At 42.9% G+C, this 20,237-nt stretch overlaps 2 protein-coding genes across 4 annotated transcripts; both read left to right on the top strand.

The window, feature by feature from the left end:
• Positions 1–1,104: 1,104 nt before the first annotated feature.
• eeig2a (EEIG family member 2a) lies at positions 1,105–15,169 on the top strand. The gene is made up of 11 exons (XM_023806459.2): positions 1,105–1,378; positions 6,741–6,861; positions 6,959–6,988; positions 7,221–7,337; positions 7,774–7,820; positions 10,000–10,091; positions 10,412–10,507; positions 11,647–11,839; positions 12,020–12,156; positions 12,804–12,867; positions 13,124–15,169. The coding sequence occupies exons 1-11, from the start codon at positions 1,233–1,235 to the stop codon at positions 13,164–13,166; spliced, it is 1,086 nt and encodes a 361-aa protein (XP_023662227.2). The 5' UTR covers positions 1,105–1,232; the 3' UTR covers positions 13,167–15,169.
• Positions 15,170–15,562: 393 nt separating this feature from the next.
• Positions 15,563–20,041, top strand: LOC140577595 (uncharacterized). Of its 3 annotated transcripts, none has more exons than XM_072704260.1 (7): positions 15,563–16,059; positions 16,779–16,847; positions 17,017–17,168; positions 17,318–17,378; positions 17,836–17,853; positions 18,448–18,677; positions 18,793–20,041. In XM_072704260.1, exons 1-7 carry the CDS (start codon positions 15,841–15,843, stop codon positions 19,700–19,702), a joined length of 1,659 nt encoding a protein of 552 aa, XP_072560361.1. In that variant the 5' UTR covers positions 15,563–15,840; the 3' UTR covers positions 19,703–20,041. The 3 variants fall into 3 exon arrangements, with proteins under 3 accessions (XP_072560361.1, XP_072560362.1, XP_072560363.1); XM_072704262.1 differs by having other exon boundaries at positions 15,928–16,063; XM_072704261.1 differs by lacking the exon at positions 17,836–17,853.
• Positions 20,042–20,237: the final 196 nt, after the last annotated feature.

Here is a 20,237-nt window from a genome sequence, read left to right as displayed (position 1 = left end):
TGCCCCATCCTGGGCTGTTCCCTGCATTGCGCCCGTAGGCATCGGCTCCCCCGCGACCCTGAATGAGACAAGCGGTTTCAGAAAATGGATAGGTGGATGTTCTGCTTCGCATTAAGCTCCACGACTATGTTCTTACGTTATATTGTTATTAATACGCATTGCGCTGCTTTAATTTCAATGTAGTCAAAGCTAATGTAGTCATATACAAAACGTGAACTACAGAAATTTTTGGCCTGTCACAAATATCTTTAACCATCGAGCCGGACTAGAAAGCAACTTCGCGTTGCTTACCATCCATTCATCCATTTTCTGTAACCGCTTATACTTTTCAGAGTCGCTGGGGGTCCGGAGCCTAATTTGCCTACCAATTAAAATATTATACAAATTCAAAAACTTGCGTTTTTTGGGAACGCGAAAAAAAATTATATAATGTCATTTAGGGGATTCATGAGATGTAATTGGATTATTTGATTGAATAAGAAACCGCATAAATTGTAATTGAATGATGTACTTGAATAAGACACGCATAAATGGAAAGTTGGTGTTACCGAACTGACATTTCTTAAGTTGCAAAAGTAAAAAGCGACTGAATGAACCCATACAACTTTTGTTTTTGTTCACAAAACGAGGTGTGAATAGAAACTCATGGTCATGGATACGTTCAATTTTTAAATCAAGCAATATTATTAGCCTAAGATATATCACGGTCATACTGAACCCAGTTGATTTGAACGTTTGTAATTGCCATTATGTTTCGCGTTTTTTTTAATTATTATTATTGATCTTGAAGTATTTTACATTAGCACTAGCTAGGATACATCTAATTTTGCATAAACTATCTGAATGTACAATTTGGCTGTATTTTTCTATATATTTCACGTCGCCGTCGCTGTAGACCCCTGCCCTATTGCAAATGATCTACGTAACTCCACGGCGGTAGTTAACGACATACATGGTTAGGTAATGTTCCAACGTCCGCGTGTAGGCGGTTTGAAACAGATAATTAGCATATTGATCTATCATTGGATCACAGTTCGTCCACGCTGCTTTCTGACCAATCAGACTAGAGTGCGTTGAATAAAGTATCGCCTTGAACACGATGCTTTCTGGTCTTTGCGTCGAATCAACGTAGGAATAGTTGATGGTGGGGGTGTAGTTCAGTGTTTGAACCTCGTTGTCTGTTCTACTACTCTCAGATTAGGAGAGTATCATCGGAGTGCTTGTACACGTAGATGGCTTTCATCATGATGAAGAAAAAGAAGTTTAAGTTTAAAGTAGATTTCGAGTTGGACGAACTGTCCGCCGTTCCCATTGTGAACGGTGTCCTTTTTTGTAAAGTCAGGCTTATTGACGGTGGATTTTCAGACGAATCATCTCGGTAAGCAGCTAGAGATTCTAGTCGGTGTAACGTTGACGTGTCTGTGATGTTTACTCTGAAATTTAACGATTTCCTGAAATCTAATTGCGGCATGTTTTTACCACGCAGAGTCTAATAATTGTCCTTCACCATAGTAATACAAGGAATCAGCAGTCTGGTTGTTTTAATGTGATGTTTAACTTTACCCAGAACTGTTCTTGACTTTTAGTGTACAATGGCTAAACGAGTTTACTAAGAACCTAAACAGTTGATGTGGTCACTTAACCACTTCGTCATATTGGTATTGCGTTTTCATACATTAGTTGGCAATTTAAGGGGGGGAAAACCGTTGCCATGGTAATTCACCATAGCTCGTGGTACTTGACAGCAAAGTCAAACAATGACAGTCGTGCTGACAGTTTTAAGATTAAAATATTTGTGAGCTTTGGAGCGCTCAACAATCAATGGCTGATATATTTTTGTAGACATATCCTAGCTACTGCACGCTGTGTGCTCTTTGGCTGAGTCTTGTTTTGCTATTATACTGCATGCTTATGAGGAAGTAGATAGCAGTATTTGATAAAAGTAAGACGAGCGTAAGTGCCGCATCGGCGCGTTTGGACCAAATAAACTGCACGATTTGCCTGAGAGCATGGCTTTGGTGGTTTGGTGGTTTTTTTCCACCTTCCCTTTCAGCAGACTAAACATCTTTCAGTTTCTTTTACCAGAACCAGTTAAAGTGCGGTCAAAGGCCACGTCGGATGACAGGCAGGGCTAGATGAAACATACCGTTTGCTCCAACCCGGCAACTCTAAAACCTTTCATGTAAATAATTGTTTAAATGCTCCTCAATGCATAGTTTTCTGTACATTCGCCAGTACTAAACCTAAAGGCTGTGTGGGAGCTGCAGTATTCCTTAAACTTGCATCAGGTGCTGAGAAAAAAATATTTGAGGTAGTTGTAGATAGAGATGCTCAGCCAAGCGTTACCACTTCCTTAAATTGAATAAAATTATTTTGTAGCTGTGGCAGGTGTTATCTGTAAAGCATAAAGTTCTATATCCTTATAAAACACTACTGAATATTTAATGGACATCATATGTTCTCTTTTGTGGGATTACTAAATGCATATACTCAACTCACACTTGTAGGTTTCAAATGGAGAATGGTTTGTCTAAATTCCTGCTTTTCTATGCAAAAAAGTATTCACTGAGAAACACACCCCTGTTTGAAACACACTGAAGGACTGGATTGCGAAGATTAAGGAGCAGGTGTTTGCCCTGTAACGGTTGAATGACTATATACTGTTGCACTGGAATTTTGTTGAACTGTTTGCATATTTGATTTTCGGTGCATTTCTTTTAACTGTGGATTTGACGTAAGGCACTAATAAAAGAACGTACCATTTAGTTATTCAGTCTTATTAGAGAATGCTTGATATGTGCAGTATCAAACCTTTCTTTTAGTAATGCCATGTAAAGCTTTATATTTGACTTGACAGTCTATTATTATAATTAAGAGTTTTAGTTCTGTGAAATGTCTGTAGCTTTGATTGCTTCAGAAAAGAAAATGTTGGCACCTGAGTATTAGTCTTTGATGCTGACCTTTCACTGACTTAGATGTTGTTGACTGCTCGTATATTAGGCTCGCTCACACAGCTTGTAAATATTTGATGGATTAATAGTAAATGCTTCAGTCTTGTAACTGGTAAAGCACAACCTGCACTGTGGAATAAGGACTTTGTACCTGTCATTATAAAGGTATCTGAGAATCTGAATAAGACGTTCCATTCGCGGGCATGGTGACGTGAAAATCCTGCTAGGTGTGCAAAATCAAAAAGGGTTGTCTTAAAACAAAAGGGCAAAGGTAAAAGTTATTGAATTGCATGCAGTTGTTAACATGAAACAGTAAATCAAGTCATTGTTCACTGTCAGTCTTGTTAATTCTAATACACTGGCCTTTTGCCGTTTAGATTTGGTGAATTAACAGTATACTGACTTCTGTCAGGCTATCTGCTTTTGATGTTCTCTTCACTTATTGGTAAATGGTTTGGCCAACTAGACATGTTCTCTTTAGGTGGGTAGTTGAAAGTTCCACCTTCAGTAAGCCAAAGAAACACATGAAAGAGGAAACTGAATCAGGTTGAATTGTGATTGGGAAGTAGCTTGAAAGCCACTTTCCCATAATTGACCTTTGGCATCACAGTGAAACTGTACTATAGAAGAGAGCAGGACCGAGACTAGGCTCGCTTTATACGTCAGTTTGTTCCTCACAGAATGTGTCAGCGGATGCATAGAGACTGTCATGACTGATCTAAATATAGGGATGCTGGAAACCAAATTCCCTCTCCCAGCTCGAAATGGTTTGTAAAGGTTCTCTCTGGATGCTGTCCAAGGAGAATGACAAGTCAGGTACCGCAGATGATGCAGATGAAAGCGTGTTATTAGGGATGACAGCCATTGTCAGGAATACGATTAGATTTTTACAGCAATGCCATGATTATCAGCCAATTAAATATAAACCATAAATATAAACTATTAAATCTAAAGATAAATGAAACTATGTATATTAAGTCTTTTTTTTCCAACACAGTTACAGACCTACTTTTGAATCTTTATAATTCACTAGTAAACAGGAGAAATTTCTTGAGCTAGAAGGCTGACTATTGCCTTTAATGTTTTTTATACTAATATTCTTGGAACTAATGGGTTGGAGGAAAAGTGAAATTAAGGCTGTTCTGTAGAATAGAATGTGTTTTTTTTTTTTTTGTCCTGAAACATTTGGTTTAACACTTATTTCTATGGTCAACCTTTATAACTAGAGATTTAGACTCCTTCAGAGATGAGTGAGTAATTTACTACATGCCCCTAAAGGAAAGTCTTTCATAATCTAAAAGTTGTTCCATTGTGTATTATCTTAAAAAATGACAAAAAAAACGTGAAGTATTGAAGTGTAGAGTTTTGAAGAGTGAAAGTTGATCTTCGTGGTTGATGAGTCAAGCCTGATGATGATATAACTACTTTTAAGTTCATGTTTAAAAATGGTTGGGGGGACAATATTTTTTTTGGGGGGGGGGGGAATATGCCATAGCAACTTTGTTCATAAAAACACAAACAATGATTCATCTTTATTCCAGATGTTACTGTCATAAGCATTTTTGCTTCATTAAAAAAATGGTGTCTAGTAAAGAATGCAAAATGTGTTTATTATTATTATTATTATTATTATTATTTATTTATTACAAATGTTTTAGTGGTGATGAGCACCTGGGTGTAAGAAAATAATATTTGCTTTTTTTGCATTCCAGGATAGTGAAATTTTTGTATAAGTTCTCCCATGATTAGTTACTCTGTATGCCTGAATATTAGATGTTTTCAATCTTATGAAAAATTTGCCTTAGCTAAGTTGGATTATTGTTTGCATGCCAGAAAGGTTTAGCTTCGGGACAAATGACTTGACTTGTTTGGATAGATTTCCAGAGTTTGCCTGTTTTGTGGTTCCAGTTATATGAGCTCATTCAGTTTGTTTTGTACTCAGAAGCTCTGCCTGGGTTGGAGGTTATAGCAAGGATATTGACAGGGTGTCCTCAAATCCTTTAACTATCACTTGGCTTTGACAGGAGAGAGGAATGCATAGAGTGACGTATTGGATATATATAATCAATCGTGTGCTCATAATAACTGCCTCGTTGCGTTGTCCTTCGTGTCATGCATTGGGAACGGTCAGGAGAACATAGCTCGTTCAGCCGTCCAGCCAGCCGTCAGTCACTGCTGAGTCAGTATCAGCTGTCAGCAGTCTTGGTGACTCTGATGCTGCATTTCTGAAGTTCACACCTTGTGACAGACGCCACTTGTAGTACCAGTGGGTGCATGAAGATCTGTGGGATTGGAGCGAGCGTGACGTGTTCAACCTCACACACCATCAATCTTTAAGCAGTCACACTCCCAATGAGTCACTCACACACCCCATTTCAAACAATTTCTCGCCCTTTTTTAGGTTCATGGAATACAGTGTTTGTGTCTCCTCAATCTTTAATGTTCTTGAGTCAAGGATATTTAGTTTGCATGTTCTGACTCAAAATCTCAATGTGAAATGAGTTGTCTCTTGAGCATTAAATTTGTTCCTTGCTTTATGAGAATCTTCTAGGCCTAATAAATGTATAATTTATCAAACTCGAAAAAACAAAGTAGTTTGTCATTCAGAAAAAAACTACTTTAAAAATGATTTTAGTGAGTTTAAGATTAATTTAAGATTCTTAACTGGTATCAACTTGTTCAATATTCTGACCCAAGGCAACAAAACAGGGTTGTACTTTTTTTTTTCCTACCATTTTATCACGTGTACTTTACGGTTTACATGTTTGTCCTGATAGTCAGTACCTTGGCAGATTTAGGCAGTTTCTGTAGTTGGTAATGGTAACTGGTGACCGGATTGAATGAAGATTGTTCTGTTACATTCCAGTGTTTCGACATTTAGGATTACACTACTAGTTTCTCTTACAGGGTTAAGTACTAGAGACCTGGCTTTTTTTCATTTCATGTCTGTGTTGTATGAGAGAAATTGAGTCAGATTGGTGCTATTAAATGAACATATTTTTTTGCCAGACTTCCTGGTTTCCTTTGGTATGATTTTCCCATGTCTGGCCAGAGCAGCCTTGCAGCGATTGCTTTCCATGCCCAGTTTCTAAGGAAAGCTGACCGTTCATTGCAGAAACATGCTGTAGGTGATAAGCTGCAGCGTTTCTGCTGATAAGCTACCTTGAGATTCGCTTGAATGGTGAAAATCTCTGCGTCAGCGTTTGGATGCACTGGAATGGAGAAGTTGTCGTGTCACTTTTTTTTAATGTGGTCGTATTTGTTTAGCCCAACACCCAGTGATTTATGAGGTGTTCAGCTTTACATATCGCCTCTTTGTTGATGGAGCCTGGATTTATACGCGCCATTGTCAACCTCCACTGTTGCTGTTTCTTACTGCTGTCTTTATGGCTTCGCTGATACTGAGGCCCGTTGTCAGTCAACCAGCTGACATTTTTGACCTTTTTCAGCAGTGAGACCATAATGTGAGGTGCAGGTGTGTATATTAATGTTTAAGGCCAGTTTGACTTATTGCCATTGGTTTAGTGTTTAGTCTAAATGCAATGGAGGGACAGTTATTATCCCATTTGGATGTATAATGATTGTAAATAAACCAGAGCTCATGGGGCTATAGCTGAGTGATAATCTTGTTTGACTGGATTTGATTGATGCAGTAATTGTCCATTCTGAATGTCAAGTATCAAACATGCGATTAACAAGCTTTAAAATGGGAAACTGTGATTATGGCTATTTACTTAAAATTTACTTATGTGTTTACTTAAAAGTATGTCTTATCGCCAACCTTCCCAGGGAGATGGTTCAGGCCAACTGTGTACGGTGGAGGAAGAAGTTCTCCTTCCTGTGTAAGATGAGTGGCAGCGCCAGCACAGGGGTGCTGGACCCATGCGTGTTCAGAGTGTCCGTACGCAAGGTACAACTTCCTGCTAAGACCTGCCCCTTTCAGCACTGCTACTGCAATGTGTCGTCCTGTTCTTGCAAGTTAATGTTTCTCATCTGTTTCTCTGTAGGAACTGAAGGGTGGAAAGACATATGCAAAGGTAATTCATTTTGCTTGCCTAGTTTGCTTTATTATCCATAACAAACACTTGACTTGTGATAAATTTTTAACTGTTAAAGCATCACAGGTATTCTATGTGTGGCTAAGGGTCAAAGGGCATTAACATTTTTTGTGCCAAAACTATGTGAACTGTAGACATTAAAGGTGTGTCCCATGCCACAGAATGGCAAGAGCTGGAAAGATCAGATGAAAGTTTATCTTATGTCTTGCAGCTTGGGTTTGCTGACCTTAATCTGGCTGAGTTTGCTGGCTCCGGAAACACCATTCGCAGGTGTTTGCTGGAGGGCTATGACACCAAGCACATGCGGCAGGATAATTCTATACTGAAGGTCGGTAAACAGGTGGAACTGGTGAAATATGACCCCTTATTTACCATTTGCACAAGTACAGGTACATTTGAATGCTCTTCACCTTGGGGGTCACAGCAGATAAGGGCCCACAGACATGTGACTGTTCTGCCGGGGCTGGCCTCGAACTGGACGTTCTTCTAATCGCGGGCACAGAGGCCTAACCCTCTGAGCCATCCACCGCCTCCCGGCTACTCAAACCGTAATGTTTCCTCAGTGGGCCTATGTGGCATTCTGGATTTGCATTGGGTACATAAAGATGGTAACCGCATTAGCCAGATCATTTAACAAAGGAAGTTATTTTCTGCCAATAGAAACTGAACATGTGCTTTAATGTGTGTGTGTGTGTGTAGTTGCACGGCAGAATGATTTGCTAAAAATGATCACATGACTGATGACTCTGTGTTCTCTTGTTTAGGTGATCATCAGTACGCAGCTGATGTCAGGTGACCCGTGCTTTAAAACGTGAGGAGAATGTTTGTTTTGTTTTGTTTTTTTTTTTTGTCTTAAACTGATGCACAGTCTGATTGTCCTTGAAGAAAAATGCATTATCAGGCTTAGAAATATGTGGCCCCACCCGTACAAAACAAGCAGACTGTCTGCGTTTGGTTGAACTATGCCGACAGATTGCGACAAGCATTTCAGCTCAACGATCAACCGCACATCAAGCAACTTGTGTTCAGAGGAAGTCTGCAGGGTAGATGTATCCTCTTTCAGATTTACCACAACAGCTACAAAGTGTTGGCTTTTGGTTGGAACTAATGCTGAAAGATGTGTTCGATCGAACGTTGTGATGAAGCTGTAGTCCAAAGCACCCTGCTCAGTGCCATGCTAAAGCTATTTATGTACCTTTAACCTTGCCTTTGATGTTTATTGGAACTGATGAGCAAGGATCAGATGTAGCTGAAAATGGTTACTTTTTTTCCCTGACTATTGACCATTGTATTGCTTCAGCTGGAATTGAATTACTGAATATCTTCCAGCTTGCTAAACGAGTGGGCAGCTCCCCGAAATGCTGTCTTTGCTTTGCTTGTGTTAGAAAATGGCAGTTTTTCATGCTCATACTTTACACTGAGGCTATGGGATCCTGGTTGTGTACGAAAATCTTGGCGCGAAGATGCCATTTTATCATTCAGGAAAGCGTTTTTGTGGTTGAAAGGTAGTTCAGTCTGAATAGTAAAGCTTGCACAGAAACTGGCACGTAAGCCCATTTAAAGCATAAACTTATTACCATCTGCTGTCATCGTTACATTCCATAAGCATTCTGTATGCGGCGCACAAGTTCCTTGGGATGATGCCATATTTTAAGATGCGTCCCTGATTGGTTGAAAGCCCTGAGGAGCCATGAAATATAGAAGATCTACAAGGCTGTTAAATAATACAGTTGAACACAGCACTCTTACATGTCATGCATCTTTAAAGTTGCAAATAGAGGTGGAGGGGGTGTGCAATGTTGAAATGGAATTTATGCTTACATTATGCTGCCTGTCTGACTTCCTGTTGAGTGTGGAGGCTGTCCACAAGATGAACACATATTCTGTCCGACACGTAGGCAGTGAAATGTTTGGCAGGTTTAAATGTGGGGGTGCATGGTGTCAGAAATCAGTTCCCGCTGCTTAAATTGCAGCTCTGATTTAAAATTTGAGAGAGGGTGGTCTGTATGCCCGCTTTTGCTTTGAGTCATGCCACAAGAGTGGGTTGCCATGGTATTTTGTCAAGGATTTTCTGTCATTTTCCTGAAAGGATGTGTTGTTGACGTGGCATTGCTAGTAAGGCACAAAAGCCAATACGGTGTGCCATCACGATGTGACCTTTTTCAGCGTTGTGACCATTTGTTTTCCCTCCGTGTCACGCGCTTGCTGTGAACGAGCAGCCCACGGAGTCTGAACACTCACCCTATCGAGGCATGAGTGCGCTTTCCCTCACTGTCCTTTTTTTGGCAATGGGCCGACCGCGCATTGCGTACCCAACCATCAGGGCCCTGGCGATGACTCACACAGCTCTAATCGAGGAGTAGGAAATCCCTGGCATTGACTCTGGCCCCCGGGACGGGGGGGAATGCGACGTGTCTTGCAGCTTGCGCAACAGCACCGCCGTTGCTGGGTTACTCCAACTCACTTTTCAAAACAAGCAGGAAGCCGTAACACGGCCAGCTTCTACGATGTACCCCATAAATACAAAAGCGGAAAACCCAGGATGACTCAAAATACCATCTTTAGTCTGGTTTTAATCCTGCCCACCATCTCAGATCAAAGTAGAAGTTTAACAGCCGGGCAACACTGAGCTCAGATTATGAAACGACAGAACTTACCCGCTAAACTTACTCAGGCCAAATCTGCAGACCGGACGCTAAGAACAGTCTGAAGCTTTATTAAGAAGCGTCTCGCTCGTGGGCTGACGTCAGTCTCACTACATGCAGCTGCACTGACACATGCTTATTTGTTTCAAAACTGCGAAATGCCTTTAACACAGACGATGAATGAGCAGAGTTTGTAGTCACTACTCAGTACGTGCAGCGGCTCTCACTCTGTGCTTAAGCTGGGGAACTCAAACGTTTATCCTTCATTGTTTCCTGTTTTTTTTTTTTTTTTTTTTTCCCCCCCCCTGGGTGCTGATCACCTTCCTCTCTGTCTCTCTTTTGTAGTCCCCCCTCCACAGCCATGTATGTGGGAATGCAAGAGGGCGAATGCCTGCTCAAGGACAGAAAGGGAGGAGAGACGTTCAAGCCATTCGTAGGTACGTCGACAACGATTGATCTCAGTGAGGTGAAAAAGGACAGCAGGAGATGTGAAGCTGTATTATCATTTTACTTCACTTGGTTCTGTGACATAGATGTCTGTAATCTACCCTTTGGTGGGTCGTCTTTTTAGGGGATCGTGTCTATTGCACCATTAAGATTCTGGTGTGTGAGCTGTCCTAGAGTAGGCCTCAGTTGGCCTTTGCTTGTTTTTGTCCTTATCGCCTGTCTGTTGTGATATCGGCACCCTGACAGCAGTCTGAATATTGGCTTGTGCCTGAGCAGAGGCTTAACGATCGGACGTCTTCCAACCCTGCAGACACACCGCTGAAGAGCGCCTCCGTTCCTGACGAGCTTGGCATGTGTGGACATTCCAGGACCTCCAGCTACGCCAGCCAGCAATCTAAAGTGTCGGGTATGTGTCCCGGTAGCCCTTGGAAGGAGACCTAAACCGCCCTGACAAACGATCCCACTCTAGGGAACGGGTGTGGGACTGAATCCATGCAGCGTTACACAGAGTATTACCTTTGATTCTTCTGAACTCCTGCCATTATTACAGCTGCTCGTCGTCTTCCTCATACGTCCTGCTCATCTGCGCATTATCATGATGTGCTTCCCATCAATTTGACCTGAGTTTTCATTGATTCAGTTTCCATCATCTGAAAGCAGCCGACGTGCCGCATGGCCGCTTGGGCTCGGTTTTCAGTTTCCTGAAAATGAGACTGAGGGGCTCACATTCACGCTGTTATTTCCAGCATCGGGTCGCCTGTTTGGCGGGGGCTCCTGACCTACAGGCTTCCCCACCAATTACGTGGTTTTTATTACGGTCATCTCCTCACCTCCTCCCTCCATGTTAAAGACATTTGTACGCCTCGTGGTGAGAAATCGTCAGAGGATGGGAGCTGGCTCGGCGGGGCCTGCCACAGTGAGCGTGGGAAGTGGATGCCCGGGACGTTTGATTAGATTCAGTCAGAATCATCTCCCGACTATCTACAGTCACCTTGGGGGCGAGTGACAGACGTACAAGCGGATGATGCTGTGAAATCCCCATGCGAACCCTTTAATCATGCATCACTGCCAAGCATTGGGGGCTTGAAGGTTTCCTTAGGCAAGCTTTTTATAGACCGTGTGGGTGGCCATGGCTGTCTTCACCCAGGGAGGGGGGTAAAGTCGATGAATAACAAAGCGTGTAGAAGATCTAAAATACAGCAGAACATCAGTGATGCCAACTGGGAATTGCCCATTGTAAACCATTACCCACGGTAAACCAGGGGTGTCAAACTGCAGTCCTGGGGGGCTGGAGCCCTGTGTAGCTTAGCTCTTTCCCTGTTCCACCACAAATGATTTAGCTTATGAGCTCTGTGGTAATTGGCACAAGGAGTTGAACCAGGTGTGTTAAATGAAGGTAAACCAAAAACTGTGCAGGGCTCTGGCCCCCCAGGACTGGAGTTTGACACCCCTGAGGTAAACGTATGGCAAAATAAGTTTGGGCCAAAGAGTGGCACGTTTCCATATGCAGTCTGCGTGAGCCCCCTCTCCGCTTCCATCTAACAGGGTACAGCACAGATCACTCGCGCTCCTCCAGCATGTCGGAGCTCACGCACCGGAGGAACACTTCAGTGGGCAGTGCCTCCACCGGAATCGGCAGCATACCTGAGCCCAGCGACGAACGGGAGCCCCGGGCAGGCCCCCAGCTCGGTATCGGCACGCCCGTCAAGAGCACCTCATCCAGCGAGCGCCTTAACAGGTGAATGCCGATGACGATTCCTCATGCTGAAGCGAATAAAGCTGGGGGCAATTAGCTGCAGTTAGCGACTGCCAAGCGGATCCTGAATATCTTGCTGAAAAGTGGTAGCACATCTGTACAACAGACTAGCGGTGTGACATGGCACGGACATCCCTACAGCCTTTGACTGCATCTTCTCAGGCATCCCATGAAACAGGATTCCATGGAGTCCCAACTAAAGCGGGTTGACGCCACCAGGGTGGACGCAGACGACATTGTGGAAAAAATACTGCAGAGCCAGGATTTCAGCCATGACTTTCTGGACTCCAGTGCTGAAGGTATGTGTGTTTGGACAGGAGGGGGGGGCACTGGGACACAGCCAGAGTGACCGGCTCAGTAATCAGAGGTGGACTTTTCAGGTCCAGAAAGTAAAAATCCACACCAGGGTTTTGTTTCAACCAACCAGTTGAGTAAAAAGAGTCAGTCACAGAGTACTCAACTGGTTTGTTGAAACAAAATATTGGTCTGGACTTTCTGGAGCTGAAATGTCCGCCTCTGTCAGTAATGGACTAGTTATGTAGGATGTGGACATAAGGGGGTGACTAAGTTAAGCATTGACAACAGAGCTCTCTGTAGGCATCATACATCCACCACATTCTCAATTTTTTTTCTCGCCCACACTTGACTCTGAACTCAATTCTGTTGACATGCCGGGTGCAGAAATTATCAATCAACACTGCATATAATGAAAAGGTAAATGTTAACAGCAACACCCTTCATTCCTTAAACCTTGAAAAATTAAATAAAAATGAGGAACCTTCTGAAGTTCAGACCTCCCACACTGCAGAAAACACCTCTGTATACACTTGCATGTTTTCAAATTGCCTAGCAACCAGTTCTTCCTGCTATGAAGGAATATACAGGATTTTGTATTTTCCCCAGACCTTGGTTAATTTTTATTGGACTGTGTGTTTGTCCTCCTCAGAGGAAGGTCTCCGCTTGTTTGTTGGCCCAGGAGGAAGCACTGCTTTTGGGAGCCATCATACCAGGTGTGTATGTGAGATCCTCCCTCCAATGTGCCAGAAGACGACTTTAACCAGACGTTTGTCGAGCATGATACTGCCCAGAATTTTGTAGAATGTGTGGAAACTGAAATTGAACTTTTCAAATCTTACACAATCAGTATAAAAAATTATTTTATTGCACATTTCATAAAGTTCCTCAGATTACTTCACTGTACTGTTTAGCTGTGTTTTGCCTATATTATACAGTACATATAGAATGATGCTGGTTTTTGTGCTTCAGGGTTGGTGCTGGAGCGTATGAGCAGGTTGTGATAAAGCGGTAGCCCACCAGAAAAGCTACCTCCAACTCCCGTGCTGGGGAAGGTCTGAGTAAAGGCGATGGTCGTGCCTTGTTTCTCTTTGCCGGTGCCCTACCTCAACCTACTTAGAATGTCGGCAAACGTGATGGCCTGAAAACTGATGGAAATGGCACCCCCTGCTGCCAAAACATCCCAGTTGGACCTAAAACCTGAGTGCAATCGGGAAGGGCGAACAGGAATGGTCAGCCAGCTGGCATCGTGGGACACACCTTAAACTGCGGTGTCATGCTGCACACCGGTTTCAAAGATTCCTACAAGGTCCGAAATGCATTTATGAGGACCACAGCTTTGTATAATATTTCCTAGAAATGGGGGGGGGGGGGGTGAATACTGTGTTCTAATAATCTCTGACTTGCTTTTTTATATAAAATACTGAACAAGAAATTTGAAAGTAGTGGTGGAATCATCTTGACATTCATAGGTTTTTGATCCTGGTTTGGTCACCAAAACCGAAGCTCTATCGTTCTGATAAGGAACAAAATCTACTTAGTGTCACGACTAGTATCTTAAGGGGTCCAAACAACAAGTTGAAATACTGTAAAAATTGTAGGTCTTGTTAGGCTGAAAGCCTCAAATGTTAATGTATTAAGGGAATGTTATGTCCCTTAATTGATGGGTATAAACAGAGTTTGAAGTCAAAATTACAGTAAAAGCAGAAGGGGGGGGGAAAAAAAAGTGTTGTTACATTGTGCGACGTGGCAACATTGTGATGTTGGATTTTAGAGGAAGTAGAACCAGACTTGCAGACTGCTCAAGCCCAGTTGACTATTGAGCTGATGATATTTGCATTTTTCTAAAAAAAAATAATAATAATAATAAAATCATCCTGTCATTAACAGTAAAATGGGTGATTATGGGATGTAGTCTCAATGTTGGAGGTTAGTTCAATATATAATATTATTCTGTCCGTCAGATACGTATATGGTGTTTTAAAAAGTGTCACAACATTTTTAAAAACATTTTGTGCTCAAGGTAGTTTAAATGAGGTCAGAGCCCTTGTCAATGCTGTATGCCACTGTGCTAATTCGTGTATTGAGTTGCAGGCATGTCTTCTACTGCCTACAAATTGCTTAATGGAGTGAATGTAATGCTTCCCCATCAGGCCACAAATGATGACGAGATGCATTGCAAAGCAGAAGCCTCTATCCCTTCGGCTTGGAGGATGTCCAGTACAAAGAATGAGCTCACCCATTAAGTGCCATTACTTTTGCACTAGGTTCCCCCATAGAAAACCCTCATTCTGAAGCCTTTTGGAATGGAAATGTTTATATAGGCTTAAATCTTGTGAGATTTAAACCTTCCTCTCAGCCAATCCAGCACCTCTCAATTTAGACCTGCTATTGCGTTTGGTAAACTGACTGGTTCTTACTTTATTCGTGCACATTAAAATTTCACCACTCCAGACTATGTTTATTTATAAAATCATTACTTCTGTGTACATTTCTCCATCTTCCGTAACTTCCTATCCCCTATAGGGATGTGAGCCTGGAGCGTATCCCAGAGCGTATCCCAGAGCGTATCCCAGAGCGTATCCCAGAGCGTATCCCAGAGCGTATCCCAGAGCGTATCCCAGAGCGTATCCCAGAGCGTATCCCAGAGCGTATCCCAGAGCGTATCCCAGAGCGTATCCCAGAGCGTATCCCAGGCAGTGCAGGGAACAAGGCATCCTGCATCGGATGCCAGCAGTTTGTATACAAAGTGTTTACGCAACTGGCCCACTTTTTATTCTATTTGTGAAATTACTTTTACCTTTAACAGATTTTTATTTTTGTAATAACTGTCTGTAGTCCATTTGTTATAATGGTTAGGGTGGTAATCTTACAGTGTTAATAGTTTGCCATTTGTATTATAAGGCTTGTATCAGTTTCAAAATCGGAAAAAAAATCTTCATATGAATTTTCATTGTAATGCACATATCACACACTTGCATATGTACAACGTTGAGTCAATTAAAATCTTAAAGAAAATGTGTGGCTTTTTCCTTTAACATTTAACATGCTTTACCATGCTTTCATCCAAAAAGACGTACAGATGAGGCAAGCAGCAAAATACAGACATACGGCTTTCGAGGAGTCGACTAGGCATAAATTGCAGACATTTTAGTTGGAGTAAAATCAACAGGGATTTCACCTGTCTTGATACCTAAACAATAAGGTTTGCAACGCTGTACAGTGCGGACATCGCTGCTTACTTGCTGGTTGGACTGTATTTGGACATGCTATTTCTGCGCATCCTGGCAAGTTAACGGCATGGGACCGGGCAGATTTCGACGCGGTGTCCGGGGCAGCTCATGGTGGCCTGTCCCTTTAAGAACGGTCTCTGCGTCCTATTGGTTGAGCTTTCGCACGACGCTAATCGTCTTTTCCGCTTTTTTTTTCCCGGCAGCACAGTTAGCCATCTTGTTTTCTGTCGTTGTAGGGGGAAAAAAAGCCCCTGATTGTACAGAACGGGTAGTGATTTGTAGTAATTTTAACCCAACGCTTCTGGAATTGATAAATTCTACGTATCGGTTTTCGTGCTTATTAACTGAAACGAATTACAGACAGGGTGGTATTTGAGAATTTTTAATGGAGTAAAACTGCGGGAAATCGTCAGCTAGCTAGGTTACCTTATTGAAACCCAGCTGGGCCGTTTCAACATGGCCAACGCGGTGGCCGGGAATCAGCAACAACAGCAGGTCGTGGCCAAGCCCGTTGGCTCGGGGAAGCACGGCAATGTGCTGCCTCTCTGGGGCAACGAGAAGACGATGAACCTGAATCCGATGATTCTGACCAACATACTGTCGTCGCCGTATTTCAAGGTCCAGCTCTATGAGCTGAAAACGTACCACGAGGTTGTGGACGAGATCTACTTCAAGGTAGGTGGGTAGCCGGCTAACCTTATTTTAATTTACTGTGAAATATTCACTTAGTGGTGATAATAGACTAACTTCCTGGCGCATTGGGTAACGATTTTTGTGGTTTTCAACTGTTTCAAGTGACGACCGGCTAGCATGCTAACTAAGCGGCTAACGCTGAAATGGCCGTACTCGGCTATGTCGGTGGTTGGCTAAATGTCAGCAGATTTATGTGTTGTATCTGTACACGCCGGTTTTTTTTTTTTTTAATAGCCTGGTTGATCGTCCTTATTTTGTTAGACAAGGTTGCAAGTTACCTGGGAGAAATTTAAAAACATTGGTTGCATAACCATTTATCAAGATAGCTACTGGTTTGGTGGCCTAGTGTCCTGAACTCGTTTGTGTAGTACACCCCGGACGATGTATTACGCCATTCTAATACCCAGATGGGCAACCATACAGACGATTTATTTATTTAATGGTTAACCAGTGTTGTTTTTTTTCTACGGACTGAATGCTAAATGTCATTTAAAGATGAGGATTACCTTAGCTGGGTCCTAACAGCGTTTCTTAACGTACCGACGTAAGTTGATAAAGTTGTGCCGGTGGCGTGTTTTGTGTTCTATATGTGATTGATATTGTAGGTTAGATCATCGTATTGTCCTCTGTGCGGAACAAAACAGAGTGCCTGGGTGATCTGTGTCACCGTTAAGTGCGTGTTCTGCATGCGTGACTTGCAGGTGACTCATGCCGAACCGTGGGAGAAAGGCAGCAGGAAAACGGCGGGTCAGACTGGCATGTGTGGAGGGGTAAGTAGAAGTACGTGCTTTTCATCGTCCTGCACGCATTCTTCCATTTGTCTTCTGCCATTCCATCGTGGTAAAGCTGTGGTTTTGTGTCGGTATGTTTTTTTTTTTTCTAGGTTGTAATTCTGACCGGTATTATTCTCTAGAATTTGAATTCTTCTTTTTGTTAAAGGTCCGTGGTGTTGGAACTGGTGGCATAGTCTCCACTGCCTTCTGCCTGCTGTACAAACTGTTCACGCTGAAGCTGACTCGTAAGCAGGTGATGGGACTCATCACACATACTGACTCTCCCTACATCAGAGCCCTAGGCTTCATGTATATAAGGTTTGCATCAACTTTCATTTAACTTCACAAATTAAAAAAAAACTGTTTGGATGTATGTTGTAATTTCACACTGTTCTATGTAATGTATTCAAATATAATGGAAGTATTGGGTATCTAACATGGTTTGTCTCTGTGAAATCATGTAACAGATACACACAGCCTCCCACAGACCTTGTGGATTGGTTTGACCCGTTCCTTGATGATGAGGAGGTATGTCAGCAAGGGTAATTCTTCTTTTTCTTGATTTTTTTCTAAAACATAATTCATGTTTGTAGTCTACTTCCAGTACCCTGCCTTGTGATGCATATGGCTGATTTTCACCTTTGACTTCATTTGGCTTAAATTGTCCCTTCATTCCTCTGGCACTGAAATAGTTAAATTGATCCACTGTTGCGGCCTTGTCAGGGTAAGTGTAAATGAAACAAAAATATAGCTACACATTACAAAAAGGCATGATATTCTTATAGAAAATATTATGAGGATATCAAGAGCAATTTTTCCATAAATACTACGCACTGTAAGCTAAACTTCATTAAATGAGATTCGACTTATAGCACGGGTATGCTGAGTCACATCCAGAAATGCACAGTGAGGCTCATTCTTTTTCTTTTTGATGTTGCACATTTTCCACCTTCCAATTGGCTAATCTCAGTGTTTTCTTCTTTAGATCTCCCTTGTGCTGCAGGTGAATTGGATATTGTATCTCAGCACAGTTGGTTTGTGTGTGTGAGTGCAAGCAACTGTTTTACCATATAGCTATGGTTTCTTGGTAGCTGGTGCAAAACTTCATGGTCGCGTTTGCTTGCACTGTAGGTTTACTCCTTACAATAGCTTACTAACATGCCCCGAACCCACAAATGTCCTAGCGGACATTTTGCGATATTGACATTTTATATATTTTTATTTTTTTAACAGCTGTTTGGGAGTTGCTTTTTAAAGTGATCATAACTTCACACAAAGGCAGTTGGTTTGCTATTGTCAAATAACAGTGTTCTGTTTCTGTGGAGCCTGCAATGCAATATAGTCTGATGGGAACCAATTATTTGTGTAATCCTAAAATTATTTTATCAATATTAAGCTTGATGAAAACAGAGGTGAATATTTGGTACTTGGTCATCACAAGTTAGACTTTTTTTTTTTTTTTTTTTTTTTTTTTACCGGATGAGTTCATGGAAGGTAGTTTTGGGAGTGGATTTGAGTCTGTTTATTGTTTGGAGATGAGACAGTGTGACATGGGTGATTGAATTTCTTGTGACAAGCCTGGTGCTGTGTTTTGCAGGAGCTGGACGTGAAAGCCGGGGGAGGTTGCGTCATGACGATCGGCGAAATGCTGCGTTCCTTCCTCACCAAGCTAGAATGGTTCTCCACCCTTTTCCCACGCATCCCTGTGCCTGTTCAGAAGGCGATTGACCAGCAGATGAAGAGCCGACCCAGGAAAGCTCCTGAGAATGAAGGCCACCAGGACACTGCACAGGAAACAACATGGCAGCCTGAGCGCCGGCGCTCCAGGTGAGCCTCTATTCCACCATGCTTTCCACATAGAGGTCTGTGTCAGATTTCCTGTTTTGCACAAGTATTTTGGGGAGAGGATTTCAGGCACTGTTCCATTTTGAATTCACTGTAGGAGTCCCAGGAGGACCCCGAGTCCTCGGAGGTCACCTAATAGATCACGGAGTCAGAGCCGTCACCGAGACAGACGTGGCGCCAGCTTTGACCGTGAGCTGGACAGGGAGCGAGACCGACAACGGAAGGAGAGGGAAGGCAAGGACAAGGATCGGGACCGTGCAGAAAGAGATCAAGACCGTGACCGGAGGGAGAGGGTGGACAAGGACCGGCGGCGCTCTCGAAGCCTTGACCGGCCCTTGGATCGGCAGCGAAGCCGGAGCAAAGACCGCAAGCGAAGCCGTAGTGGCAGCCGCGATCGGAAGATTGACCGTAAAGATCGAGAGCGGGAGGTGGAGAACGACCGAGCCAGGAGGAAGGACAGGGCCAGCGAGAGAGAGAGATCAAAAGAGAGACGGTCCAAAGGAGAGCCAGAAGACAGGAAGCATGATGAAAGGCACAGGGAGGAGCGCACAGTGAGGAAGCCTAGCCGGAGTAAGAGTAGGGAAAGAAAGGGCAGGAGTGAAAGGTCCCGCAAACGTAGCCAGAGCAGGGGTAGAATAGACAGTGAGGACAAGGCCAAGAAAAGAGAGCACAGCCGGAGCAGAGAGCGATCTCACAAGAGCAGCCGGAGCAGAGAACGGTCTAACAAGGGCAGCTGTAGCAGGGAGCAGTCTCACAAACGTAGCCGTAGCAGGGAGCGATCTAACAAGGGTAGCCAGAGTAGGGAGAGGTCTAACAAGAGCAGCCGGAGCAGGGAGAGGTCTCACAAGAGCAGCCGGAGCAGGGAGAGGTCTAACAAGCGTAGCCGGAGCAAGGAGCGCACTCACCGCCGAGAACTAAGCAACACCAGTGACAGCAAGCACCGGAATAGAAGTCCGAGTGCAGAACAGGTTGATGGGAAGCAGGATAGCAGAGAAAAATCCACTTAATTTATCCGTCTGGTTTAATTTGCTCATGTAGTATGTCATTTGTTCCAGGAAAAAAAAAATCTTGCACGGATATACACTGACGCTCCCCATCCAGTCCTTGGTTGCTTAAGTAGAATTCTCACAGTAGAGATGAGCCTTTTTTCATTAATTCTATTTTCTTTTCTAAAAAGCTATGGAAAATTTTGTAAATAAACATCTGAGAATGTTTTAAAACTCTCTGGAAGGACCCCACAACATGTTGAAATGTACAAGACGCTAAGTTGACCGATGTTGTGCTGTGTTTGGTTGATTGCTTTGCCATTTTTTATATATATAATAAAAGACTTTTAAGAAAGGGGGCATTGGTAGTTACGTTGTATTTTTAATGCAATAATCCTGGGTTTAGGCTGGCTTAGCGGTGGTGCTCCGTTGTTGGATGAGATCACCTAAACTAAGCATTCTACAATTCAAGCTCCTCATTTCATGTCAGTTCTCCCCAGTCCTAGACAGACAGTCTGCATATTTACAGATTATCTAATTACCTAGTTGAACTGAT

This window comes from Paramormyrops kingsleyae, chromosome 21 (genome assembly GCF_048594095.1).
Source record: "Paramormyrops kingsleyae isolate MSU_618 chromosome 21, PKINGS_0.4, whole genome shotgun sequence".
NCBI classification, from domain to species: Eukaryota; Metazoa; Chordata; class Actinopteri; order Osteoglossiformes; family Mormyridae; genus Paramormyrops; species Paramormyrops kingsleyae.
This window is presented reverse-complemented; position numbering and strand designations above follow the sequence as displayed.